The sequence below is a fragment of the Jaculus jaculus genome, chromosome 7, assembly GCF_020740685.1.
Source record: "Jaculus jaculus isolate mJacJac1 chromosome 7, mJacJac1.mat.Y.cur, whole genome shotgun sequence".
In the NCBI taxonomy this organism is placed as follows: domain Eukaryota; kingdom Metazoa; phylum Chordata; class Mammalia; order Rodentia; family Dipodidae; genus Jaculus; species Jaculus jaculus.
Genome location: NC_059108.1, coordinates 127,909,087 through 127,935,415, shown reverse-complemented (window position 1 = coordinate 127,935,415; position 26,329 = coordinate 127,909,087). Strand labels below are relative to the sequence as shown.

General features: G+C 41.4%; 1 protein-coding gene across 1 annotated transcript in view; it reads right to left on the bottom strand.

Moving 5' to 3' along the window:
* The window catches only part of Catsperb (cation channel sperm associated auxiliary subunit beta), a 129,820-nt gene that overhangs the window by 65,624 nt on the left and 37,867 nt on the right, over nucleotides 1-26,329 (bottom strand). The window contains exons 6-13 of the mRNA XM_045155587.1: nucleotides 25,854-26,003; nucleotides 18,433-18,528; nucleotides 18,201-18,319; nucleotides 15,812-15,844; nucleotides 8,616-8,682; nucleotides 7,727-7,773; nucleotides 6,761-6,910; nucleotides 1,242-1,400 (exon numbers count right to left, since the gene is read on the bottom strand). Coding sequence (XP_045011522.1) covers nucleotides 1,242-1,400; nucleotides 6,761-6,910; nucleotides 7,727-7,773; nucleotides 8,616-8,682; nucleotides 15,812-15,844; nucleotides 18,201-18,319; nucleotides 18,433-18,528; nucleotides 25,854-26,003 — 821 coding nt within the window. The remainder of the gene's footprint in view (nucleotides 1-1,241; nucleotides 1,401-6,760; nucleotides 6,911-7,726; nucleotides 7,774-8,615; nucleotides 8,683-15,811; nucleotides 15,845-18,200; nucleotides 18,320-18,432; nucleotides 18,529-25,853; nucleotides 26,004-26,329) is intronic.

Below are 26,329 nucleotides of genomic sequence, written 5' to 3'. Positions count from 1 at the left end.
ACTGTATCCATCTTAAATCGCCCCCTGCCCCCCGCTGAGGATGTTTCAGAAACTACAGCCATTGCTGTCACAAGAAGTCACTGCAGGGGCTGGAGAGATGCTCACCAGTTAGATGCACTTGCATGCAAAGCAGCACAGCCTAGGTTCGATTCCACAGTATCATGTAAAGCCAGATGCATAAAGTGGTGCATGCATCTAGACTTCATTTGCAGTGGCAAGAGACCTTGGTGTCCCCATTCTCTTTCTGCCTCTCTCTTTCTCTCTCCCTCTCTGTCTCAAAATGAATAAATAAATAAACAAACAAACAAACAAACAAACAAACTAGATGCTTCCCATAGGTCCTGTATCAGCTCCTTTTCAAAGTTTGCAGGCTCTTAATTACTGAACTGACTGGAGGCCTAAGGATGATGAATGCTACCAGAAGGAGCTTAAAAAACAATAGATCCAGGGATTGGAGAGATAGTTAAGGCACTTGCTTGCAAAGTCCAACAACCCACGTTTGATTCCCTAGTACCCATGTAAGCCAGATGCACAAGGTAACACATGCATCTGGAGTTTCTTTGCAGTGGCTAGAGGCCCTGGAATACCCAATCTTTCTCTCAAATAAGTAAATAAATTTTGCTGGGCATGGTGGCACATGCCTTTAATCCATACTTGGGAGGCAGAGGCAGGAGGTTTTCAGAGAGTTTGAGGCCACCTTAGAATGCACAATGAATTAGTGAATTCCAGGTCAGTCTGGGCTAAAGAAAGGCCCTACCTCGTAAAAGCAACACTTAGACAAAATCAAATAAAGCATTGTCAAATGTCAGATATAAACACAGTTTGAATGGATTCATGGCAAAATCTAGGTTATTCAGAGTTGATAAGATTCAGTAGAACTCTAGTGTACCCATAGCTCATTTTAATCAGCCAGTGGGCATAAGCAACAGAGCTTAACACCATCATCTTCCTTTCCCCTTCTACCCAGACCATCAGAATAACTCTGTGTTTTTTTTTTTCCTCTTGTTTTTTTTGAGGTAGGGTCTCACTCTAGCTCAGGCTGACCTGGATGTCATTATATAGTCCTAGGGTGGCCTTGAACTGACAGTGATCCTCCTACCTCTGCCTCCCAAGTGCTGGGATTAAAGGTGTGTACCACCTCGCCCAGCTATTTTTCTTTTTTCTTCTTTTCTTTTTCATTTGGTTCTATTATTCACAAATTACCACTCAGACTGTAGTAATGAAATTATATGGGATCTTACCTGATTACCATAAGCGTACAGAAAGTGGCTTCGGGGATGAAACACCATTCCGATAGGAGAACTGAATGAGTTAGGAAAGTGGAAAGGTGGAAATTTTGGTATATTGCTTGGTTTCTTATCCTTAAAGGTGTACACAGAAACAGTGGTAAGTCTGACGATCTGGATAAACAAAACACAGGGAAGTCTGAAGAGCTTTTCCATTATTTTTCTTTGTGTTATAGCTCCTGGTTATTTTCTCCCATTGCTTGAAGATGTGTTCAGCCCATGCACATCATACAGAGGCAGAGGACGACAGTGCGCATCTTCCTCTGCTTTATTTCTTCCAGACAGGTACCTATGTAAAGTCTCCCAGCACTTGTGAGGCTTAGGTAGGAGGATTACTATGCGTTAGAGGTCAGCATGGGCTAAAGTTAGATCCTACCTCAAAAACAGACAAACAAAAAATAATACAAAACAAAAGACATCAGGGCTGGAGAGATGGTTTGGCGGTTAAGGCACTTGTCTGCAAAGTCTAAGGACTCATGTTTGACTCTCCAGATCCCATGTCAGCCAGATGCACAAAGGTGAGGCAAGTGCAAGGCTGCACATGTCCACTAGGTGGCACAAGCATCTGGAGTTTGATTGCAGCAGCTGAGGCCCTGACGTGCCATTTCTGTCTCTGTCTCTCTCTCCAATAAAAAAATTAAATTGAAAAAAACACATCAAGATGGGTGTGGTGGCGTACGCCTTTAATCCCAGCAGTTGGGAGGCAGAGGTAGGAGGATTGCTGTGAGTTCAAGGCCACCCTGAGACTCCAGGTCAGTCTTAGCTAGAGAGAGAGACCCTACCTAGTTGGAAAGAAGGGGTTCACTGGAAGAGGGACTGAAGGGGAACAAGAGAAGGGAAGGTAGTTGGAGGGGATTATGACCACATGTGTAAAAATTGTAATACAAGCAAAAATAAAGGAAATAAAGGTTCTGTTTTGGTTAGACTTGTTGTCCAGTGAGCCCCAGGGATCCAGATTCTACACGGAGCCCAGAGCTTCCGCTCGTGTCCTGGCATCTGCACAGAGCACTCATCCCTGCTGCCCGTCGCCCGAGCCCTCCTACATCTTGGATCCTGATTAAGATAGGGACACCCGTTAGCACAGTGCAGAGCTGGAAGGTGCGATAGAGACACACCCGTTAGCACAGTGCAGAGCTGGAAGGATTTGCAATCACTGAGCTCTTTATCGCACTCTCCCCCTCTGCCCATTTAATAGATGTTGAAATGAAATCCAGGAGACTAAATAATTTGTCCAAAGTTATATGTGAAATGGGATGAAGAGGTTTTGAAGAGTCATTATTGAAATCAGCAGATAGACTCTAATACCCATGCTCATTACTGGCTTGCCAAAAGTGTGGCCACCTGAATACATCCTAATTCTGTTAGGTTGTGGTCATGAGCGGAACCAGAGTATGACACCCACAATATGCCATCTTGGTACAAAGATAATTTTAATCTGAAGATTTTTGGGATTCAACTGATGGAGGGTGAAAAAAGACTACTTCCAGAAAAAAAAAAAAAAAAAAAAGAATGCAAATAAAATCCATCCCAAGTCCCTTCTCTGGGGAGACCCCTACATAGACAAATACTGTCTCCTTTTCGTCTACTATTTGCACTCCTAAACCTCATCTGTCCAAAAGGAATTTGTACCGGTTGAGTGCTCAGCATTTAATGAGACATCTCTACCTTACCCTTCAGTGGCTCAGGGACCGTGGCATAAGAAGCGGCAGGAAGAATGTAAGAGCTACAGGATGAGAAAGTGTGCTTTGGAACACTGTGTCTGAGACATAATGTGGGTGTTGTATTCATGGCCGCACAGTGGCTGTCATTATCTACATAAGACCTTCATAATATTGGGCTCAGCACAAGTTATTGTGGACGATGGTGAAGGATAAAAGACATCAACATACAAGAGGAAGTAGTGGGAAAAAAAGTGGGAGCTTAGTGGAAGAGGGCAGGGGATAAAGAAAAGGGTGATGGGGCTGGAGGGATGGCTTAGGGGTTAAGGCGTTTGCCTGCAAACTCAACGGACCCACATTAGCCAGATGCACAAGGGAGCACATGCATCTGGAGTTCATTTGCTGTGGCTGGAGCCCTGGAACACCCATTCGCTCTCTCTCTCTCTGTCAAATAAATAAATAAGTAAAAATAAAATATTAAAAAAAGAAGGGTAGTGGGAGGGGATTATGTAAATTTTTAAAAAAATATTTTTATTTATTTATTTGTAAGAAGAGAGAGAGAGAGAACATGCACCAAGGCCCTTTTCCATTGCAAATGAACTTCAGATGCAGGGGCCACTTTGTGCATCTGGCTTTACATGGGTACTGGGGAATCAAATGCAGGCCAGCAAGCTTTGCAAGTGTCTTAAGTGATGAGCCACCTCTCCAGCCCAAATTATGTAAATTTAAAGAAAAGATTTTATTTTTATTTATTCATTTACTAGAGACAGAGAAAGGGAGGGAGGGAGGGAGGGAGAGAGAGAGAGAGAGAGAGAGAGAGAGAGAGAGAGAGAGAGAGGGAGAGAGAGAGGGAGAGGATGGGTGCGCCAGGGCCTCTAGCCACTGCAAATGAACTCCAGACACATGTGCCACCATCAGCATCTGTCTTACGTGGGACCTGGAGAATCGAACTGGGGTTCTTAGGCTTCGCAGGCATGCACATCAACCACTAAGTCATCTCTACAGCCCTAAGTTATGTAAATTTTAAAAATATTTGTATTATTTTATTTTATTTATTTATTTGCAAGCAGGCAGACATAGAGAGAAGAGAGACAAATAGAGAATGGGCGCACCAGGGCCTCCAGCCACTGCAAATGAACTCCAGACTCATGCGCCCTTAGTGCATCTGGCTTATGTGGGTCCTGGGGAATTGAACCTGGCTCCTTTGGCTTCACAGGCAAATGCCTTAATAGCTAAGCTATCTCTCCAGGCCATGTTTTTAAATGGAAGTTTAAAATTTTTTTTAAACTTTTTATTACTTGTTGATTTTTATTTTTTACATTTTTATTTTACTTTTAAAAATTTCATCTGAAAGACAGAGAGAGAATGGGCACACCAGGGCCTTTGACCACCACAAACATACTCCAGATGCATGTGCCACCTTGAGCATCTGGCTTACATGGGTATTGGGGAATCAAACCTGGGTGTTTCAGGCTTTCCAGTCAAGTACCTTAACTGCTAAGCTATTTCTTCAGTCCTGAATTTTAATTTGAAAATGTTATTTGTATGTAGGCCATTCTATTAAACTCAATGGGTTACACACACAAACACACATACACAAGGAAAAAAAAAAAAAGAGTCATGCCTGTTGGAACATTCCTGCAGTCCCAGCCTTTGGGAGGCTTAGGTAGGAGGATTACTGTGAGTTAGAGGTCAGCTTGGGCTAGAGTTAGATCTTGCCTCAAAAGAAAATGAAACAGGGCTAGAGAGATGGCTTAGCACTTAAGGTACTTGCCTGTGAAACCTAACCACTTGAGTTCGACTCTCCAAGACCCACATAGGCCAGATGCACATGGTGGCCCATGTGTCCACAGTTTGTTTGCAGTGGCTAGAGGCTCTGGTGCACCCATTCTCTTTCTCTCTCTCTCTCTCTCTCTCTCTCCTTCTATCTCTCTCAAATAAATAGATGAAGATAAAGAGACATCAAGATAGGAGATGGACTAGTTGGAAAGAAGGGACTTAGTAGAAGGGGGACTAAGAGGGACACCAGAAGGTAATAGGTGGGGATTAGGATCAAAATGCATTCTGTGCATGCATAAAAATTGTCAATACAAGCAAAAAAATACTTGCTTTTATAAGATAACAGTATTAGTTGAGTCTCAAAACTATTCAGCTTAACTTAACTTTATGACAAAGTGGCATATTTTATTATTATTTTTTGTTCATTTTTTATTTATTTATTTGAGAGCGACAGACACAGAGAGAAAGACAGATACAGGGAGAGAGAGAGGGAATGGGCGCGCCAGGGCTTCCAGCCTCTGCAAACGCACTCCAGACGCGTGCGCCCCCTTGTGCATCTGGCTAACGTGGGACCTGGGGAACCGAGCCTCGAACCAGGGTCCTTAGGCTTCACAGGCAAGCGCTTAACCGCTAGGCCATCTCTCCAGCCCTAAAGTGGCATATTTTAAATTCTCATTCCTTCCCCTCCCCCATCCACTTGAATCATATATTACCCCAAACTCTAATCATCCCTTTAAGTTACTTATTGGGAATATATATGTCTCCCATTAAATGCACAATGCATGTGTAAGTAGCTATTTTCTTGTGTCTTGTTATTTAAAAAAAATTAAAACACTTTATTCATTTATTTGCAAGCAGAGAGAGATAGAGAGAAGAGAGACAAAGAGAGAATGGGCACCCCAACAAACTCCCGACACATGTGTCCCTTGTGCAGCTGGCTTATGTGGGTCCTAGGGAATTGAGCCTGGGTCCTTTGGCTTCACAGGCAAATGCTTTAACCACTAAGCCATCTTTCCAGCCCGTGACTTGTTATTTTGATTTTCAGGATGTCCTTATTGACACTGGTAAACTGAGTAAAGTCAAAAGTTTTTCCTATTCTACAATCTTAAGGATAAGAGTAGGACCCATGCTCTCCTTAATGTCACTGAAGATAATTCTATTTAAAAAAATTTATTCTTTTTATTTAAGAGAGAGAGAGAATTGGCATGCCAGAGCCTCAGCCACTGCAATCAGACTCCAGAAGATTGCACCACCTACTGGGCATGTGCGACCTTGAGCTTGCTTTACATTTGTGCATCTGGCTAACATGGGATCTGGAGAGTCGAACATGGGTCCTTAGGCTTTGCAGGCAGGTGCCTTAACCACTAAGCAATCTCTCCAGCCCAAATCTATTTTTTTGGTAATATTTCTTTATTTTTATTTATTTGGAAGAAAGAGGGAGAGAGACAGAGAGAGAGAAAGACAGGCAGATAGAGAGAGAGAGAGAGAGAGAGAGAATGAGCATGCTGCCAGGGCCTCTAGCTTGTGGAAATGAATTCCAGATGCATGCACCATCTTGTGCATTTGGCTTTATGTGGGTCCTGAGGAATCAAACCTGGGTCCTTTGGCCTTGCAGGCAAGTACCTTAACCACTTGCCAGCCCTGAAGATAATCCTAATTCACAGTTTTTGTTACGGACCTAGGCAATGAAAAATATACAACTGCAGCAATGTGTTCCACTTTTGTTTATCTTAATCAGCCACTTTATGGAATCTTAAATTTATATGGAAAATATTCAGCTTACATTTTCCTAGAGAATTAGCAAAGGCTAATCAGTATGCAACCAGCATCATGACTTCCATTTTCATCAAAATGAATAACCATCAGAGGTAAAAAATCTATTAACTGCTAAACTATTCTATTAATCTTAAGTAATTTTGTACTAGTTGATTTTTATTAGGTTCTGTTGCCAAAGATAAGGAGAAGTTAGAAAACAGCTTTTGCTAAGATAAATTTTCATTGCTGTGGTTACATTCCCATCTGAGCTATAAGACCTACCTCAGTATGCAAGAGGTAAATTCCAGTATTATGCTCTTGGTCAAGAAGAAATGTTATCACAGTTGGCATGTATTTTGTGTCTTTAATGTTGTAAGGTAAGCAGGGCAACCAATCAATGAATGGCTCTTTACTGTAAAAACAAGAACTTGACTACAAAAAGAGAAAGGAAGAATTAATGCTGCTTCTGAGACATAAATATTAATTAGCTATTGTAAGGTGTGATGCTTTAAAAATATTTTACTTTTATTTAATTATTTATTTGACAGAGGAAGAGGGAGAGAGAGAAAGAGAATGGGTACACCAGGGCTTCCAGCCATTGCAAACGAACTTCAGACGCACGCACCCCCTTGTGCATCTGGCTAACATGGGTCCTGGGGAATCAAACCTAGGTCTTTTGGCTTTGCAGGCAAGCGCCTTAACAGCTAAACCATCCTTCCAGCCCTATCTTGATGTTTTGACTGGGTACAAATCACATACATACCACACATACACACACACTCAGACACACAGAAATTCACACATACAGACTCACAGAGATTTTATAGAGATGGGTTTGCTATGTAACCCAGGCTGTCCTGAGATTTGCTATGTATGAATTTGCACTCCTCTTGCCACAGCCTCCTAAGGCTGGGATTACAGGTACATGCCACCATGTTTGCTTCACAAATTATATTAAAAATTTCAATATCTATGCTTTTCTTTTTGGGAGATATGAGTCCAGAAAACACTGCAAAGAACCTCTTTCATATGTGGGTTATTTGTCTAGAATTTCCATGGTGGTCTAGATATAACAAAAGTAGTTATCTAAAGAAAAAAGTAGTTATCTGTATTAAGCCTATGTAGAGACACCACTGAATGAAGGGTGCTAAGCTTCTCAGTGTGTTTAACTGATATTTGTTAGATTAATAACAGCTTATGAGATCATGACTAACAAAATGTTCTGTTTTAAAATATTAAAAATCATACCTCACTTAAGGTCCTATTTCTGTCGAATGTAATGGTAACATAATCAACTGTAAAGCACAAAGGAATAGAAAATTATGATCAGCTTCTATAGCTCTAGAAGCAAAAGGGTTAGTGTTAATATAGTCTCTGCAGAAAAGCAATAAAAAGTTACATATCCTTAGATACACTTTTCTTGCACATGGGCAGTTGTGTCTACTATCTTCAATGTGTGTGTGTGTGTGTGTGTGTGTGTGTGTGTGTATACGTGTGTGGCATGTCTGCATGTCTGCATGTATGTCTGTTGGCACATGTGCAAGAGGTCTGTGTGCATGTGCGTGTGAAGGTGTGTGAGTGTGGAGGATCCATGTGCATGTTTGCTTGTGGGAGCTAGAGGTCAACACTGGCTGCTTCCTCAGTCATTCTGCCCCTTACTCTCTTTGAGACAGGATCTCTCACTGAACCTGGAACTTGGTGATTTGGCTAGACTGGTTGACCAGCAAGTCCCAGACATACTCTTTGTCTCACCTCCCCGCACTGGGCTCACAGGCATGCGTCACTACACCTGGATATTACCTGGATGCTGGGGATCCAAACTCAGGTGGTCATGCTTATGACCGAGATTTCTTCCTAGCCCGAGTCTTTTTTTTTCTTTCCTTCCCAGAGAAGGTCTCAGTATATAGCCAAGGCTGGCTTTGAACACACGATCTTCCTGCTTCTGCCTCCTGAGAGCTACAGGACTACTGATGAACCATCAATGGACCTGACTTCCTCAATTTATTTTCACTTTTGGCCATTAGTTTCTTTAAGACAAGCTTACTTTCACATTTTATTCAGTTTTATTGTGTGACACTTATTTGATACATGTTATCTATATTGATAAAAGTTTGTTATAGCTTTAACTAAAACTTACCTTCAAAATGTTCTCTGTTAGCAAAACATCTTTCATTATACCACAGTTTTCCTTTGATATAGTCAACCTACATAAATCAATCAATCAATCAATCAATATTAACTGGACAATAAGCAGACTTAAGATATGAAACAAACAGACTTACCACAAAATCCCAAAGTTTGATTATTTTAAGATGTGAGGCAAAAAAAGAGAAATTGAATGCAAACAAATTCTAATCGAGAATCTAGACTATATGTTTTACAAATCACCAATAGGTAATACAAAGAGAAGAAATTACACATGAATTAGTATGTTAATGGCATATAATCTTGTCTACGAACTGGCTTTTTGAAGCTATGAGAGGAGGTGGAAAGAAAGTCAGACTGCACGTGTTGGATAGTAATTATACTAATTTGAAATGGTCCCTTATAAGAAGACTTTCAAATGGTTATAAACCCATAAGAAAAGTTTCTCTTACATTTTTATAGGTCAATAATAAAATCTGCATAATTTGTGCCCAAAAGCTTTTAAATATATGTGGCAGTTTGAATATATGTCCCCCAGTAGACTCGAGTGTTTTACTAAAGCTTGTAACTTAGATTTCCAGCCACTTGGCTAGAGGTGTCACTGTGGGTGGATCCTGGGGCTCAGCCCTCAGTTGTCACTGGGGGGTAGATATGAACTCCAGCCTAAGGTGTGCAGAGCGAGCTCTGCTTCCGTCTCCTGCTGTTGACTGGGTGCTTGCTTTTGGTGGTGATAGTGGTGGTCTTGTCTCTCTCTACTTGTATCTGTGAAAGGGAACTTCCCCTGGATCTGTCAGCCTGAAATAAACCCCTTTCTCACATACACTGGTCCTGGTTTGGAAGTTCATCCCAGCAGCACGGAGCTGACCGTGACAACACTGACTCTGCTAAGGGTCATATGACTCTGCGACTATAACGAGCACCACCGCCCTGGGAAGCGCAGAAGAGGAGAGTTTATGGGATGTGACTTATACCTTGACAAACCTGCCAAGAAAACGTGGAGTCTGAAGGGACAATTGATTGAGTCACGTTACATCAGCATTCGAGTTAAGCTGTTATATCAGATAAAACTTTTGAGTTCTCCTATAACTCCTCAGGTTGGCAGAATACCATAGTTCTCAGAATAAATCTGGGCTATTAGTATAGACTTTTTACTGGGGACTGAAGTGTTCCTCTTCCTTCTCTTTACGTTCTTCGTGGATAGTTTCCTATCTGGAACCAGACTGGTAGCAGCCCAGTGGCTGCCCTAGGCATCATCTGACTCACATCAGGCTGACCTCACGTCAAGGATGAACTCAGAATCATGACTTTGGCCCATATTAGAATGACAGGATTGGTTATGAATGAACATGTGACCTTGGTCATGTTAGTCATGAAAATCAGTCTTTGAGATGCTGGAATGAGTTCATTGCTGTTGGGATTGTTACTGGCCTAGCTAGTCTTGCTGACAATAAGGACAATGTCCTGAGAATGAAGCTAGTAAAAATAAAGCAGAGCTGCAACTTGAAAGAACATAATTCTAAGGACACCTGACATTCAGTGAATGTGGTTATGTGTGGACTCTTGATTCACTCCGTCAGTTCCCTATTTACATGAGTAGTAGCTTCCTCTATTTTGCTAAGTCACTTTTAGTGTAGTTTATGTCATTTGCCTTTAAGAAGGTTCATGCTTGGTACTGAAAACCTAATCAAATTGGGGAGGTCAAGCCCTAGCGGGGAAACTACTTCTGGTGTCTGGCTAATTAGATACATTATGCCCACTAAGCTGCCTTCTAAATACTTAAGTTTATGCCCATATATTAATGCTACTCTCACTTTTGGTTAGAGAAGATTCTCGTGATAGGAGGGAAAAGATGACATCAAAATAGAAGACAGACTAGTTGGAAAAAATAAGGGATTCAGTGGAGGATAGATTCAGGAAGGGAAAAACAGAGGACAGTGGGAGGGGATAATAATTATGGTACATTGTCTATATGTACAAAGATTTTTAAAACTAGGCATGGTGGCACATACTGTTAGTCCTGGCACTTGGGAGGTAGAGGTAGGAGGATCACTGTGAGTCCAGGGCCATCCTGAGACTACATCGTGAATCCCGGGTCAGCCTGAGCTACAGTGAGACTCTACCCTGAAAAATAAACCAATCAAACAAACAAAAAAAAGCCTTTTAAAAACAATGTTCTGGGCTGGAGAGATGGCTTAACAAAATCCCACATAAGTCAGACACACAGGGTGACACAAGCGTGCAAGATTGCACAAGTGCACAAGATGGTGCATGTGTCTGGAGTATGACTTCAGTGGCTAGAGGCCCTGGCATGCCAATTTTCTCTCTCTTGCTCTCATGAAAAAATACAAAAAAAGAAGGCTCTATCTGTATCAGGACAGAATTCAACTGTTTCTTAAAATAAATTTCATTATGGTTCTTAATGCTCACAAAATGATGTTATGAAATACATATGGAGGGTAACATGGTTACTACAGTAAACTACCTTATTTATTTATTTATTTTAAAAATATTTCTTTCCATGTGTATAATCTCACCAGGGAAACCTGCCACTGCAAATGAATTCCAGATGCATGTACCACTTTTTGCATCTGGCTCTATGTGTGTATTGGGGAACTGAACCCAGGACAACAGTCTTTGCAACCAAGCACCTTTAACCATTAATCCATCTGCCCAGCCCAAACTAATTTTTTTTTGTTGCTGTTGTTAAAAAGCACCTTATTGTACCACATATTGTGCTGAGTTCTTTCATATGTTATTTAACCATGTTACTACTTTTTACATTTTTTAAAAATACTTATTTATTTCCAAGCAGAGAGAAAGATATAGAGAGAAGAGAAACAAAGAGAATGGGCACACCAGGGCACCAGCTGTTGCAAACAAACTCAAGATGCATGTTACCCTTTGTGCATCTGGCTTTACCTGGGTTCTGGGGAATCAAACTTGGGTTGTTAGCTTTTGCAGGCAAGCACTTTAACCACTTAGCCATCTCTCCATCTCATATTACCATTTTTAATCAAGAAATTGAGATCCAGAGACTTATACAACTTGTTCAAAGTTACATGCTACAATGGCTAATACATTAGTCCAAAATTTTAATATAGGCTGCCATCATTAACTCATTGAACATTTGCCTATTGAGGCTGCCCATCTAAGAATTTAAAAAGTGTTGTGTTGCTAATCAGATGGATTCACAGCCTAAATAGCGAGAGGAATTAATACTGAGATTTTTATTTACTTATATTTATTTATTTGAGAAAGACAGAGAAAGAGGCAGATAGAGATAGATAGATAGATAGATAGATAGATAGATAGATAGATAGATAGAATGGGCACGCCAGGGCCTCCACTGCAAATCAACTCCAGATGTGTGCGCCCCCTTGTGCATCTGGCTAACGTGGGTCCTGGGGAACCGAGCCTTGAACCAGGGTCCTTAGGCTTCACAGGCAAGCGCTTAACCGCTAAGCCATCTCTCCAGACCAGCAAGCACACTTCAAAAGGCTCTGACCATGAAAGGCTCCATGTATGTGACAGTTAACTCTTTAAATGAGTGTGTTGAAGTTCACATTATTTTCATTAAACAGACTTTCATGGGTAACTAACAGATTTATGCCAAGTGTGCAGTTTAGAGCTCTGTCTTGCTCAGTGCACAATCTCCCTTGTCTAAATCAGCATGCATTATAGGAAGTACTCACGAGATATTTGTTGAATACATTGATCATCAAGTGTTGACTTCAAGTGCCTACCCAAACAGACCCATACACCCCGTTCCTAACATCTTTCCTTCAATCATTACAAACATAGTTGATCCAAACTGAACCCCTGAACCTCTAGGAGTAATTTGACCTTTCTCTTGCTCCCTTCCCCAAGCTTAGGCCTTCTTTCTGTACCTTTGGAACACTTGGATTTCCTTTCTAAGACCTGTTGGGATATTTTATTTTAATGGGACAATTGCATTATCCTTGCAAATGCTAAAAACCTTGTTATCAAGGGCAATTCACAATTCTCTTATAATATTTTCATAAGCGTGGATTGCTTGATTTCTAAATCTAAGTTTCAGGAATTATTTACCAACATACGGTGACACGTAGTTTACTAGGCATTTATTTACTATTATTTTATTTATCAATTTATTTTTAAATTTTATTTATTTGAGAGAGTGAGAGAAAGAGGCAGACAGAAAGAACGGACATGCCAGGGCCTCCAGCCACTGCGAATGAACCCCAGATGCATGCGCTACCTTGTGCATCTGGCTTATGTGGATCCTGGGGAATCAAACCTGTATCCTTCAGCTTCACAGGCAAGCGCCTTAACTGCTAAGCCATCTCTCCAGCCCTATGTATTATTTTTCAAGACAGGTCTTACTCTAAGGCCAAGGCTGGTCTGAAACTCACAAGGTAGTCCAGGAGGGCCTGGAAGTTATGGCAATCCTTCTGTCTTAGCCTCCAAAATGCTGGGATTACATGCGTGCACACCTGGCTGATACATTATTAAAGGCAGCATTTCTTGGAATATCAAAAAACAGGAAAATTGGCTGGAGAGACAGTTCAGCATATTTAAAGCTCTTGCTTGAAAGCCCGATAGCCTGGATTTGATTTCATAGTGTCCTTGTAAAGCCATATGCACAAAATGATGCATGAAAATGGAGTCCGTTTGCAAAAACAAGAGGCCCTGGAACACCCATTCTCATTGTCTCTCCTTCTATTTGCAAATTAAGAAATAAAGTATTTTCTTTTGAGCAAGCTCAACAGACTAGCCTTTTTTCCTTTCCTTTCCCCTCCCTCCTTCCCTCCCTCCCCCCCTCCCTCCTCCCTCCCTCCCTCCCTCCCTCCCTCCCTCCCTTCCTTCCTTCCTTCCTTCCTTCCTTCCTTCTTTTTTGAGGAAGGGTCTCACTCTAGCTCAGGCTGACCTGGAATTCACTCTGTAGTTTCAGGGTGGCTTTGCACTCATGGCAATCCTCCTACCTCTGCCTCCCCAAGGGCTGGGATTAAAGGCATGCACCACCACACTTGGCTTTAAGACTAGCCTTTTTTTTTTTTTTAATGACAGAGCAAGAGAGAAACAGAGACAGAGAAAGAGAAAAAGAGAAAGAAAGAATTGGTATGCCAGGGCTTCCAGCCACTGTAATCAAACTCCAGACATGTGTACCACCTTGCACACATGTGCGACCCTGTGCATCACCTTGTGCATCTGGTTTATGGGGATCTGGAGAGTCGAACATGAGTTCTTAGTCTTCACAGGCTAGGGCCTTGGCCTCTAAGCCAACTCTCCAGCCCATAATAGTTTTTTAAATATTTTGTTTTTATTTATTTGAGAGAGAGGGAGAAAGAGGCAGGAGAGAGAGAGAGAATGAGAGAATGGGCACATCAGGGCCTCCAGCCACTGCAAACACATGTGCCACCTTGTGCATATGGCTTACTTGGGTCCTGGGGAATAGAACCTAGGTCTTTTGGCTTTGCAGGCAAGTTCCTTAACCACTAAGCCATCTCTTCAGGCCCCCAAAATATATTTTTTAAATTGGAAAATTATTCAAGCACCCATCAACAGGGAACAGGTTTTTACTTTTTATTTATTCACTTATTTTTTTTTTCTAGGTAGGGTCTCACAGTAGTCTAGGCTGACCTGGAATTCACTATGTAGCCTCAGGGTGGCCTCAAACTCAGGGCAATCCTCTTCTGCCTTTCAAGTGCTGGGATTAAAGGTATGTGCCACCACACCCAACCCCAAGGGGACGGGGTTTTTTTTTTTTTTTTTTTAAGATCTGCTAAGTCTATGCAACGAATTATTTGCAGCTATACAAAAAAAAAAAAAAAAAAAAAAGAAAAAGAAAAAGAAAAAAAAGAAAAAGAAAAAAATAGAGAGAAAGAAATGTGAACTGGTTGTGGTGATGCATGCCTTTAATCCCAGCACTCAGGAGGCAGAGGTAGGAGGATCACTGTGAGTTCAAGGTCAATTTGAGACTACATAGTGAATTCTAGGCCAACCTGGACTACAGCAAGATCCTACCTCGAAAAAAGAAAAAACAAAACAAACAACAAATAAAAAAAAAGAAATGTGAAAGATAATAAAAGGGAAAAAAATCCATTTCCCATATAGTTTTTTTTTTAAATCTGTGATACATTGGTAAGTACAGAGAGTAAGGTATATATGGGCTATACTCAATATGTAGCATGTGGAAATGAGAATTCATCTTCATAATTAGTTGAATTTACATTATAAACACTGATAGCTAAAGTAAAATGTTTCCTTATAGGAAACAGTGAGGGCTGGATAGGTGGTTCAGCAATTAAGGCACTTGGCTGCAAAGTCTAAGGACTTACGTTTGGCTCCCCAGAACCCATGCAAGCCAGACGCAGATGCACAAGGTGGCACATGCATCTGGAGTTCATTTGCAGTTGCTGGAGGCCCTGGTGCACTCATTCTCTCTCCCTCTCTAATAAATAAATGAATAAATAAAAATAAAATAGAAAAGAAACAGTGAAAAGTAGGGTAAATCCATATGCATTTTATGTTTTGTTTTTCTTCAAGGTAGGGTCTTCCTCTAGCATAGTATGACCTGGAATTCACTATGTTGTCTCAGGCTGGCCTTAAACTCATGGCAATCCTCCTACCTCTGCCTCCCAAGTGCTGGGATTAGAGGCGTGCACCACCACACCAGGCAAAGTATGCATTTTTACATCATGATGTTATTGGATTTTAACTGTGTGACTGTATTACCTACCTAAAATTAACAATTTTTAGACATTAAAAAATTTTGTTTCCTCTGCAACATGTTCCTTCTTCAGCTCAGTGCTGTGCCCTGTCACGTTAATGCACTGACGCCTAATCTCTGTATTTAGAGGTAGTGAGGTGGGGCCTCTGGAAGGAGATGCGGTAGAGGAGTGCGTTGCCTTCACTGATTTCAGGGAGATTTGATAGGTAGGAATGGTGTCCTTATAAGACAGACTCGGAGGTATTCTCACCCCTTCTGTCTTGCAAGGACACAGCAAGGAGACAGCTGACTGTGAAACAGAAAGATTACCCTCACTGCACACAGAACCTCCAGCACTTTGATCTTGCACTTCCCAGCCTCCAGAACGATGACCAAAAAAAAAAAAAAAAAAAAAAAAGCCTGTTCTAAATTATTGTTTTCAAGTCACCAAGTAAACAGATGTCTTCTAAGCCCATCCTTGGAAATGAAAAGCTTCTTACCCTTTCGAAACCACAAAAATCTGCCCGGGAAAGCTAGAAGAAAAAAAGAAAGTTAAAATTTTGCTTGCATATCAGAAAGTGTAACAAAACATAACACTTTAATTATACCAAAGGAAATTTATGTTTTAATGTGTGTGTGTGTATGGGAGGGGGGTGCACAAGGTCCTTTTGTCACTGAAAATGAACACCCAGACACTTGTACTACTTTTTGCATCTGGCTTATATAGGTGGTTTGAGAATTGAAACCAGGTAAATAGGTTTTACAAGCAAGTGCCTTTAGCTGTTGAACAACCTTCCCAGTGGGGACATTTATGTTTTGTAGCCCAGCAGACAGGATGGCCAAACGCCAAAATCATCTTCTGATACAGTCGTCACTGACACGGGATCTTGAAGAGAATTGTATGGTATGCATATTGCATAGCTTTATCTAAATATATATTTCCCTTCTCTTAATCTTATGTGATCTTTTATTTTCTGTCTCTGTCTTCCAGTTTGAGGAATCTTTCTAGTCCCTTCTGTCACCAGGCCTGGCTAAACAGATCCGACTTCACTTTTTACTTTCACTTCTTGGTGGAATAATTTCAAGTTGCCCTATTCAGAGGTTCTCAACAGGATTGAGACACAGTCATCCTCAGGACTGTGGGTTGTTTTAATTTTAGACGACATGAGGTGGTCATACATTTGCAGGGTAAGGTAGACATTTCAGTACACTTGTACACTGTGCAGTGACTATGTTAGGGTAATTGGCATATTTATTACCTTAGGCATGTAACTTTTCTTTGACAACACTTTTTTTTTTTTTTTTTTTTCGAGGTAGGGCCTCACTCTAGCTCAGGCTGACCTGGAATTTACTATGTAGTCTCAGGGTGGCCTCAAATTTACAGCTATCCTCCCACCTCTGCCTCCTCAGTACTGGGATTAAAGGTGTATGCCACCATGTCCCCCCCCCCTTTTTTTTTTTCATTTTTTGAGGTAGGGTCTCACTCTAGTCCAGGCTGACCTGGATCTCACTCTTTAGTTTCAGGCCGGCCTCAAACTCACACTGATCCTCCTGGTGGTGGGATTAAAGGTGTGTACCATCATGCCCAGCTTAACAAAATTTATAATTTCTGCTATTTTTTCTTTTTTTTTTTTAAATTTTTATTTATTTATTTATTTGAGAGCGACAGACTCAGAGAGAAAGACAGATAGAGGGAGAGAGAGAGAATGGGCGCGCCAGGGCTTCCAGCCTCTGCAAACGAACTCCAGACGCGTGCGCCCCCTTGTGCATCTGGCTAATGTGGGATCTGGGGAACCGAGCCTCGAACCGGGGTCCTTAGGCTTCACAGGCCAGCGCTTAACCGCTAAGCCATCTCTCCAGCCCAATTTCTGCTATTTTTAAATACTATATTTAGTTATAGAAATTACCTTATAATATTATGGGAACATATAGAGCTACAGATCATAGATAAAGATCTTTTCTACATGTAGTTATTTAAGACATTACAAACATGGTATTATTTCTAAATTATATGCTCATTAGCATGAAGAAAAGAAAAAAATTGCTATATTATGCTTTTACATTGTTTTTTTTTTTCAAGGTAGGGTCTCACTCTATTCCAGGCTGACCTGGAATTCACTCTATAGTCTCAGGGTGGCCTCGAACTCACAGTGATCCTCCTACCTCTGCATCCCAAGTACTGGGATAAAAGGCGTGTGTCAACACACCTGGCATGCTTTTGCATCTTAAAAAAATTTTTTTTATTTATTTGTTTGAAAGACAGAGAGAAAGATAGAGAACATGCACCATGGCTCTTGCTCCTGCAAATAAACTCCAGACGCATGTACCAATTTGTGCGTCTGGATTTCCATGGGTACTGGGGAATTGGACCTGATTCATCAGGTTTTGCAAGCAAGAGCCTTTAGCCACTGAGTCATTGCCATAGCCTTTTGAATTTCTTTTTAAAGCAGTGTCTCTCTCTCTAGCCCAGCTGATTTAGAACGCAGTCCATAGCCCAGGCTGACCTCAAACTCAGAATTATCCTCCGATCTCAGCCTAATGCTGGGATTACAGCTGTGAGCCACCGTGCCTGGCTTGCTTTTACTTTTTTTGTTTGTCTGTTTTTTGAGTTTTTTTTTGTTTGTTTTTTTTTTAAAGCAGAGTCCCTCTCCAGCCCAGGCTGATCTGGGACTCATTAAGTAATCTCAGGGTGGCCTTGAACTAATGGCAATTCTCCTACCTCTACCTTCCAAGTGCTGGGATTAAAGGTGTGTACCACCATGCCTGATTCTTGCTTTTACATTTTAGAAATTCTAACATATACTATTCATAACTCAAATGCCAAATATTTCTTTTCATGTCACAGGACATGTTTAGAGTTAGCAATTCATTATACAGAGAGTTACATACCTTTAAATTTGGGGCGATAAGATAACGAAGATCACTGCTTACAAAAAGACCCAAGGAGGTAAGGATGACCAAAAAATGATTTGTTAAAACCATATCTATCACTGTAAGCCCTTTGTGTTCTAAAGGAAGAAATGAAGTTGAAAAGAAAACAGTGAGGTCTTTAGCAAAAGCACTTCAGAAATTCTAATCAAGTGTTGATGTGAACAATGTGCTAAAAATGCAGAAATATTACCTTCTTGAAGGTGGTCATAGATGAGAGAAGTCAGGTCAAACCATGAGGTGCTGTTATAATCCCAAAATCCAGAAAATGTCATGCCTATGTAAACGCCTACCACAAAAGAAAACTACAATTAAAACCAGGCAGTTTGCAGAGCTGGTCACTCAGATTGAAGCGCATGAACCTGTCCCATCTTCTAACCCTTCCTCTCCTCACGGTGAATATTACTTCAAGCACTGGAGAGATGCAAGAGTTGTAGGCTATAACAGGATTTTAGTGAACCATCTCACTGACTCCTAAAATAGTTACCTCTGGGAAGAACATCGCCTTAAAAATAAGTTGCGTTTAATATGTTGGTTTATCCTAAAATTATCATTCAAGCTGTACTACCATTAGGTATTTTGTTTCTGTTGAAAGTTGCCAAAATGTGCCACTATGGAATGTGTGACTCTGGCTTGAAGGTTATTTTGAGTTAAGAACAAATGAAAATCAATAGACATAGACTGTTAATCTTCCCTTTATCTGCCCTTTAAAAGTAGGGCATAAATTTTCCCTTGCACCACGAAATAAAGAGAACTCTTGCCACTGGAGATGTACAATAGACACCTAAGCAAGTTGGCATAAACAGACCTTACGAAAATATCTTTGACTCGGCTCTGCTTGAGACGGGGTCTAACAGCTCAAGTTGGCTTCAGATTCACTATGTAACTGAAGAAGATGCTGACCTCGGAGTCTGCACACCTTCATCTGCCAAGTGCTGGGATGACAGACCTCTACCACGATGCCTGGCCTCTGAATTTTCCATCAGTTTTCTCTGTACTAGTTACTTCCTTCCCAACATATGGATCCTTGAACCCAGACTCCTTTCCTTTGTTAAAATTATGTATAAGATCCAAATTTAATCCTTTTAAATTTCATTTTTCCCTGTGAATTCCTGTTCATGTAAATATTAGTAAAATCTGTGTGTCCTTTTACCCTGTTAGTCTGTCTTTTCTTAGGCTAATTTGCAAACAAGTCTAAGGGAATATTGTTTTTAATTCCTAGCAATATACTTCTGAACATAAAGATATTACTAGTTTAGGATTAGAATTTGAATCAACACTAAAAGAACTACAAATAATAAAATTATAAAATGTAAAAATATAAATTCAAATAGGGACAAAACAATGATTTACTTTAATATTAGTGATTTTAAAAGCTGAAAAAGGGCGATGGAGAGATGGTTTAGTGGTTAAAGCACTTGCCTGCAAACCCTAGGGCCCAGGTTCAATTCCCCCATACCTACATAAGCCAGATGCACAAGGTGGTGCATGCTTTTGGAGTTTGCTTGCAGTGATTAGAGGCCCTAGCATACCATTCTCTCTATATATATCTGCCCCCTACAATAAATAAAAAAAAGTTAAGTTGAAAAAAATATTTGCTAAAGTCTTATGGGACCTCTTCAGAAGACAAAACATCATAAATACTGAAAAATACTTTATTCACTAATCCCACCTGTTCTCTGCTGAAGCTGAGGATGTTGACTCTTTTTGGTGTGAATACACTTTACTCTGAGGTCTTGTTGATTGGCATGACTCATGGGAGGCAGTGCTTAAGGACACTTGATAACTGAACCTAGGCTCTTGTAAGATGAATGTGGTATAATTCATATTTGGAAGTGTAAGCTTTAGCCTTCATTTCTTTTCTGTATAGGGAAAGCTCTAGAAAGAAATATTACCATTGTCTTCTTTTTCCAGAGAGAAAAATAAAGATAAGCTCTGTATTTCTAAACATTAAGTGTAGGTTTACAGATACCTGTGGGCTATTCTAAATGAGAATGACTACAGGTGCCCACTATGATATCACATGACCAGATTCCTGTAAAGATTAGAAACATTTAATGTTGGGATAATTTTATGCTAGTCAATACTTTAAACCAAACTTCAGTTATTGGCTACTCCCTATGGCAAAATATCTAAAATTGTATCTCAGGCTTATAGAGTTGATGTAGACTGCTATGAGCTTGAGTTTCATCTGATGGCAAAGGAAAACCCCTACTGTGTTTGAAGAAGAGGTGAGACCATTAAATTTATGCTAGAGACCATTACTCTGATGGCTGGATGAAGAGTGGGCTGTACTGACTGGGTCAAATACAGACATGGGAAAGCCCTTAAGAGGCTGTATTAGGGGCTGAGGAAAATCACTCAGTTACTAAAATACATGTTTAGTCCCCAGAACACACGTAAGAAAGCTGTGCACAGTGGGACATTCATGTAATACCAGTGCTGGGGAGACAGGGTCAGGAAGACCCTGGGGCTTGTTGGCCGCCAGTCTAGCTTACCTTGTAAGTACCAGGCTAATGAGAGACACTGTCTTAAAAAGAAAAAAACGGTGGAGCTGGGCTGGAGGGATGGCTTAGCAATTAAGATGTTTGCCTGCAAAGCCAAAGGACCCAGATTCCATTCTCCAGGACCCATGTTAGCCAGATGCACAAGGGGGCACAAGTGTCTGGAGTTCGTTTGCAGTGGTTAGAGACCCTGGCATGCTCATATTCTCTCTCTCTCTCTCTCCCTCTCCCTCTTTCTCTGTCAAATAAATAAATAAATAACAACAACAACAACAACAACAAAAAAGGTAGAGCTGGGCATGGTGGCACATATCTTTAATCCCAGCACTCCAAAGGCAGAGGTAGGAAGATCACTGTGAGACTCAGGTCACCCTGAGACTATGTAGTGAATTCCAGGCAGCCTGGGCTACAGCAAGACCCTACCTTGAAAAACCAAAAAAAAAAAAAAAGAAAAGAAAAAGGGTGGTTAGAGGCTGGAGAGATGGCTTAGCAGTTAAGATGCTTGCCTACAAAGCCCAAGAACGCAGGTTTGATTCCCAGTACCCATGCAAAGCCAGATGCACAAAATGGCCCATGTACCTGAAGTTCATTTGTAGTGGCTAGACATGCCCATTCTCTCGATTTCTATCTGCCTCCCTTTATTAAATAAATAAATAAATAATAATTTTTTTAAAAAGAGGTGGATGGGGTGGGGTTGGAAAGATAGCTCGGTGGTTAAAGTCTCTTGCTTGCAAATCCTAACAGCTTGGGCTTGTTTCCGTACCCCTTTGTGGTAGTTCAAATAAATGTCCCCCCCCCCAATAGATTCAAAAGTTTATTAAAACTTCTTGGATTCCCAGCCACCTGGCTGGAGGAGATGTCACTGGGCAGATCTTAGGGTCTTGCCCTAAGGTGTGGTGATGGATTTAAAATCCCAATGTGAAGATATACAAAGTGCTAATTACACCTGGAATTCGTAAGTGTGGTTGTGTGTGGCGTGGCTTTTGAGTTTTTGGCCTGGGGCATCTGAATTTGAGACCAGCCAGTAGAATTTTAAAGGAGACTAGCAAGCAAATATTTTTAAGTTAACATTGTTTTTTTTCCCCAGTGCCTGAGCATGGGTGTTCTTAATGAGAGGTGAGGTTGAGCAAGGAAGAAAGAGAAGAGCAAGGAAGCATAAGGCTGGAGTATGAACTCATGGTGAGAGAAGAGTAGAGGAAAATAGAGATGTTGGGTAGTGAAAAAAGTGGTGGGGGCAATGGCTTGGTGTCATTGAGACTAAAGAAATGTTGGCGCGTGAGAACCGGAGTAGAGAGAACCAACAGGAGGCACAAGCGCAGGTGGCAAGAGCCACTTACAGTGGAGACAGCATAGTATTAGAGGTGGTCACATTACTGGAGGTGAGGAGGTCACGTAGAGGACTTGAAACTGGTTGGACATGAGTTGTCCTTGTGAAGAGTGAAATCACCAATAGTGGTAACAATCAAGATGGAGAGGGAGGCAGAGACCCAGAAACTAAATTCACCAGTGATTGACTGTGAGTTATAGGGAAGTAAAGTCTGAGTTCAAAGGTGCTGGAAGTTTTTAAGAAGATACAAGTAGTCATTAAGTCACAGCCCTAAGGAGTAAGGACAGCAACCTCACCCCTGGCTTTGAGCTATGTCACCTGGCTGACAGGTGAAGGCTGTGGTCTGGAGGGTCCAGTGTACTACTCATAGCAAGAAAGTTAGGGACCATGAGAAGGAAGTTTGTTGGTGATAGAACACAATTTCTTCTATTTTTTTCTCCTCTTCTTTTCTTGTCTTTTCATCCCTGTCCTCTCCCTCTCTTTCTTTTGTATTCCTTCCTTTTAAAAATTTTTATTTATTTATTTGAGAACAAGAAAGAAGGGGGGGGGGGCGAAATATGTGTGTGCCCGGGCCTCTTGATACTGTAATCAAACTCCAAATGCCACTTTGTGAAAATGGCTTTATGTAGGAAGGAGCTGGGAAATTGAATGTGGGAAGGTGGGATTTGCAAGCAAGTGCCTTTAACCACTGAGACATCTCCCCATCCCCTTTATTTCTGTTCTTTTTAAATTTATTCATTTACTTATCTGAGGGTGGGGGGGGGAGAGAATGGGTGTGCCAGGGTCCCCACCCACCTCAAATGAACTCCAGACACATGCGCCACCTTGTGCATCTAGCTTATATAGGTACTGGGGAATTGAACCTGAGTCCTTAGTCTTCATAGGCAAGTGCCTTAATTGCCACGCCATCTCTCCAGCCCCTTTTGTTCCTTTCTTAAATCAGGGTCTCATTTTAATCTAGGCTAGCTATGTAGCCCATGTTGCCCTTAAACTCATAATGACCCTACTCCTCAACCTCCAAGTGTTGGGATGATAGTTTTTATTTACTTATATATTTATTTATTGGGCTGGAGGGACAGCTCAGCAGTTAAGGCATTTGCCTGCAAAGCCAAAGGACCCTGGTTTGATTCTCCAGGACCCACGTTAGCCAGATGCACAAGGGGGCGCACACATCTGGAGTTTGTTTGCAGTGGCTGGAGGCCCTGGTGCACCCATTCTCTCTCTTTCTCTGTCAAAAAAAATTATATATATGCTTCTTTATGATTTTGAGAGTGGATGCACACATGATTAGAGTTTTGAGCCACCCCACCCAGCTAAGAGAACACAATTCTAAATGAAAGGATTTGGGATAGAGAGGAAAGAAATGTGGATCAAATTAGGGAATGTTTTCCTTTATATCCACTGTAATTGAGTACATAGAAGCCATTAATGAACTAGAAAAAAGCAATTAGAAGAAATTAGTAACTGAAATGTATAATGGCAGAGGGATATCACATGGGATAGTAAGATAGATATTTAATCTTTATCTATCTCTGGATCCTGGTACAAAGCACCAAAACCCCTTGGAATTTCCTGGGTGACAGGACTGTTTCCTGTTTCTTTTTAATTTTAACTTTTGTTTTTTCAAGGTAGGGTTTCACTCTAGCCCAGGCTGACCTGGAATTCATGATGTAGTCTCAGGGTAGTCTTGGATTCACTGTAATCCTCCTACCTCTGCCTCCCAAGTACTGGGATTAAAGGCATGAGCCACCACATCTGGCTCTTTCTCTCTTTCTTTCTTTATTGGTTTTTCAAGGTAGGGTCTCACTCTAGCCAAGGCTGACCTGGAATTCACTATGTAGTCTCAGGGTGGCCTTGAACTCATGGTGATCCTCCTACCTCTGCCTCCCGAGTGCTGGGATTAAAGGTGTGTGCCACCACGCCCGGCTTCTTTCTCCTTTTCTAAAAAATTATTTTATATGAGAAAGAGAAATTGGGAGGAAGAGAGAGAGAATGGGCATGCCAAGGCCACAAGCTTCTGAAAATGACTCCAGACACATGCACCACTTTGTGCATCTGGCTTTGTGAATACTAGGAAATCAAACCTGGGTCCTTAGGCTTCAGAGGCAAGTGGCTTCATTGCTGAGCCACCCCCCACCCTCTTTCTCCCTTGAGAGGGTCATGCTGTGTAGTGCAGACTGGCTCCAAATTCATGGCAATTCTTGTACCTCTCCCCCTCTAATACTGCGATGATGGGTAAGCTTCCATGCCCACCTGTCTTTTGTTCTAATGAAGTGACTTTTGTTGGGCTCCCAATAGCTTTAGGATGGCAGCTGGTCATCATAAAACAAACATCTACTTTGAAGTTTGAAACATACAGCCATGCTCCAGGAAGGGGCTAGGGGCTAGAGACTGAGTTAATGATCCATCATGTCTATGAGATAGCACCTCCACAGACATCTTGGAAGCACACGCTCTGGAACATTTCATTGACAAACATATCCATGTCTAGGGAGGGTAGCGAACTAGGCACAGAACTTCCTGGGCTTGGGACCCTACTGGGTCTCACCTTCAGTACCTCTCTGGCTGTCCTTTGGCATCCTTGGCAATGTTCATTACAATGAACTTGATAAACATAATTGAGGGCTGAAGAGATGGCTTAGCAGTTAAAGCATTTGCCTGCAAAACCAAAGGCTCCTCGTGCAACTCTCCAGGATCCACTTAAGCCAGATGCACGTGGTGGCACATGCATCTGTAGTTCGTTTGCAGTGGCTAGAGTCCCTGGCTTGCTCATTTTCTCTCTCTCTCTCTCTTAAATAAATAAATAAAATGAACACATAATTTTTTTTTTTTTTATTTGAGAGCAACAGACACACAGAGAGAAAGACAGATAGAGGGAGAGAGAGAGAATGGGTGTGCCAGGGCTTCCAGACTCTGCAAACGAACTCCAGACGCGTGCGTCCCCTTGTGCATCTGGCTAACGTGGGACCTGGGGAACCGAGCCTCGAACTGGGGTCCTTAGGCTTCACAGGCAAGCGCTTAACCGCTAAGCCATCTCTCCAGCCCAAAAATTTTTAAAAAGTAATTGAATTCAGTGAGGTGTTCTAGAGAATTCTTAAATGTGTTAGTTATGAGCACACGTGGCAACCTGGGATTTGGAACTAGCATCTAAAGGTGGGGGAGGGGGGTCTTGATGGACTGAACCTTTTTAACCTGTTGAGCTTGATTCTAATCCCAGGTATGACCAGAGTTGAATTATATTAATAGTTCTTCCACTCAGTGTCTGCAAAGAACTGGAGAATTGCCTGGTATGGGAAATCTATAGATGTCATAAGTGTAGAGAAAAACAGCTATTTTCCTTTCAAATGCTATTAGATATTATAGCAACAATGGAAAAAACACATGATAAATAAGCTACTGTGGTGTCTCAGAAATAACAATGTAGAGGATAAGTTAAATCCACAGAGATACCTACTGACTGATTTTACTCAACTAGGGTTTCACCATGTAGCCCAGGGGTTGGACTTGAACTCGAGATCATCCTGCCTCCTACTCTCAAGTAGCTGGGGTTCCAGGCATATGCTACCATTAGTGTGACAAATTAAAAAGTCACTAGGGAACACTTTCTTTAGCATAACACCCTTGCAAGTAGACAATATGGAGTGTCAAAGAATAACTTTGTAGGTATTTACAGAGACATTTCTGCTCGACTCTGCTTACAGTGTGTGCTTGCCTGTTAAACATCCCCTTTAACAAGTGTAGAATGTCGGTTACTGCCAATATTCAACAGAGCTGTGAACTTACCATTGTATGTCGAATTTAAAACGAAGCCCATCAAAGCTACATCATTGGAGCAGGGGCACTTCGTCACCTTGAGATCCACCACATGTGGATAAAGATCATGGAGCTCTGTGTCAATCATGCTTTCCCCAAGATTCCACTGGATAATCGGTTCTGGGGGAGTCAAGTGCAGACATTTAAATTATGGCAACATTCTTTTAAAAATAAAAGTTTTTATTTTTATTCATTTATTTGTGTGTGTGTGTGAGAGAGAAAGAAGTAGGGAGACAGAGACAGATAGAGAGAGAATGGGCATGCCAGGGCCTCCAGCAGCTGCAAAGGAACTCCAGACACATGTACCACCTTGAACATCTGGCTTATGTGGGCGCTGGGGAATTGAACCAAGGTCCTTTGGCATTGCAGGCAAGCACCTTAACTGCTAAGCTAGTTCTCCAATCCTATGGCAATATTCTTGCAACAGAAACATTGTTATTTTCCTT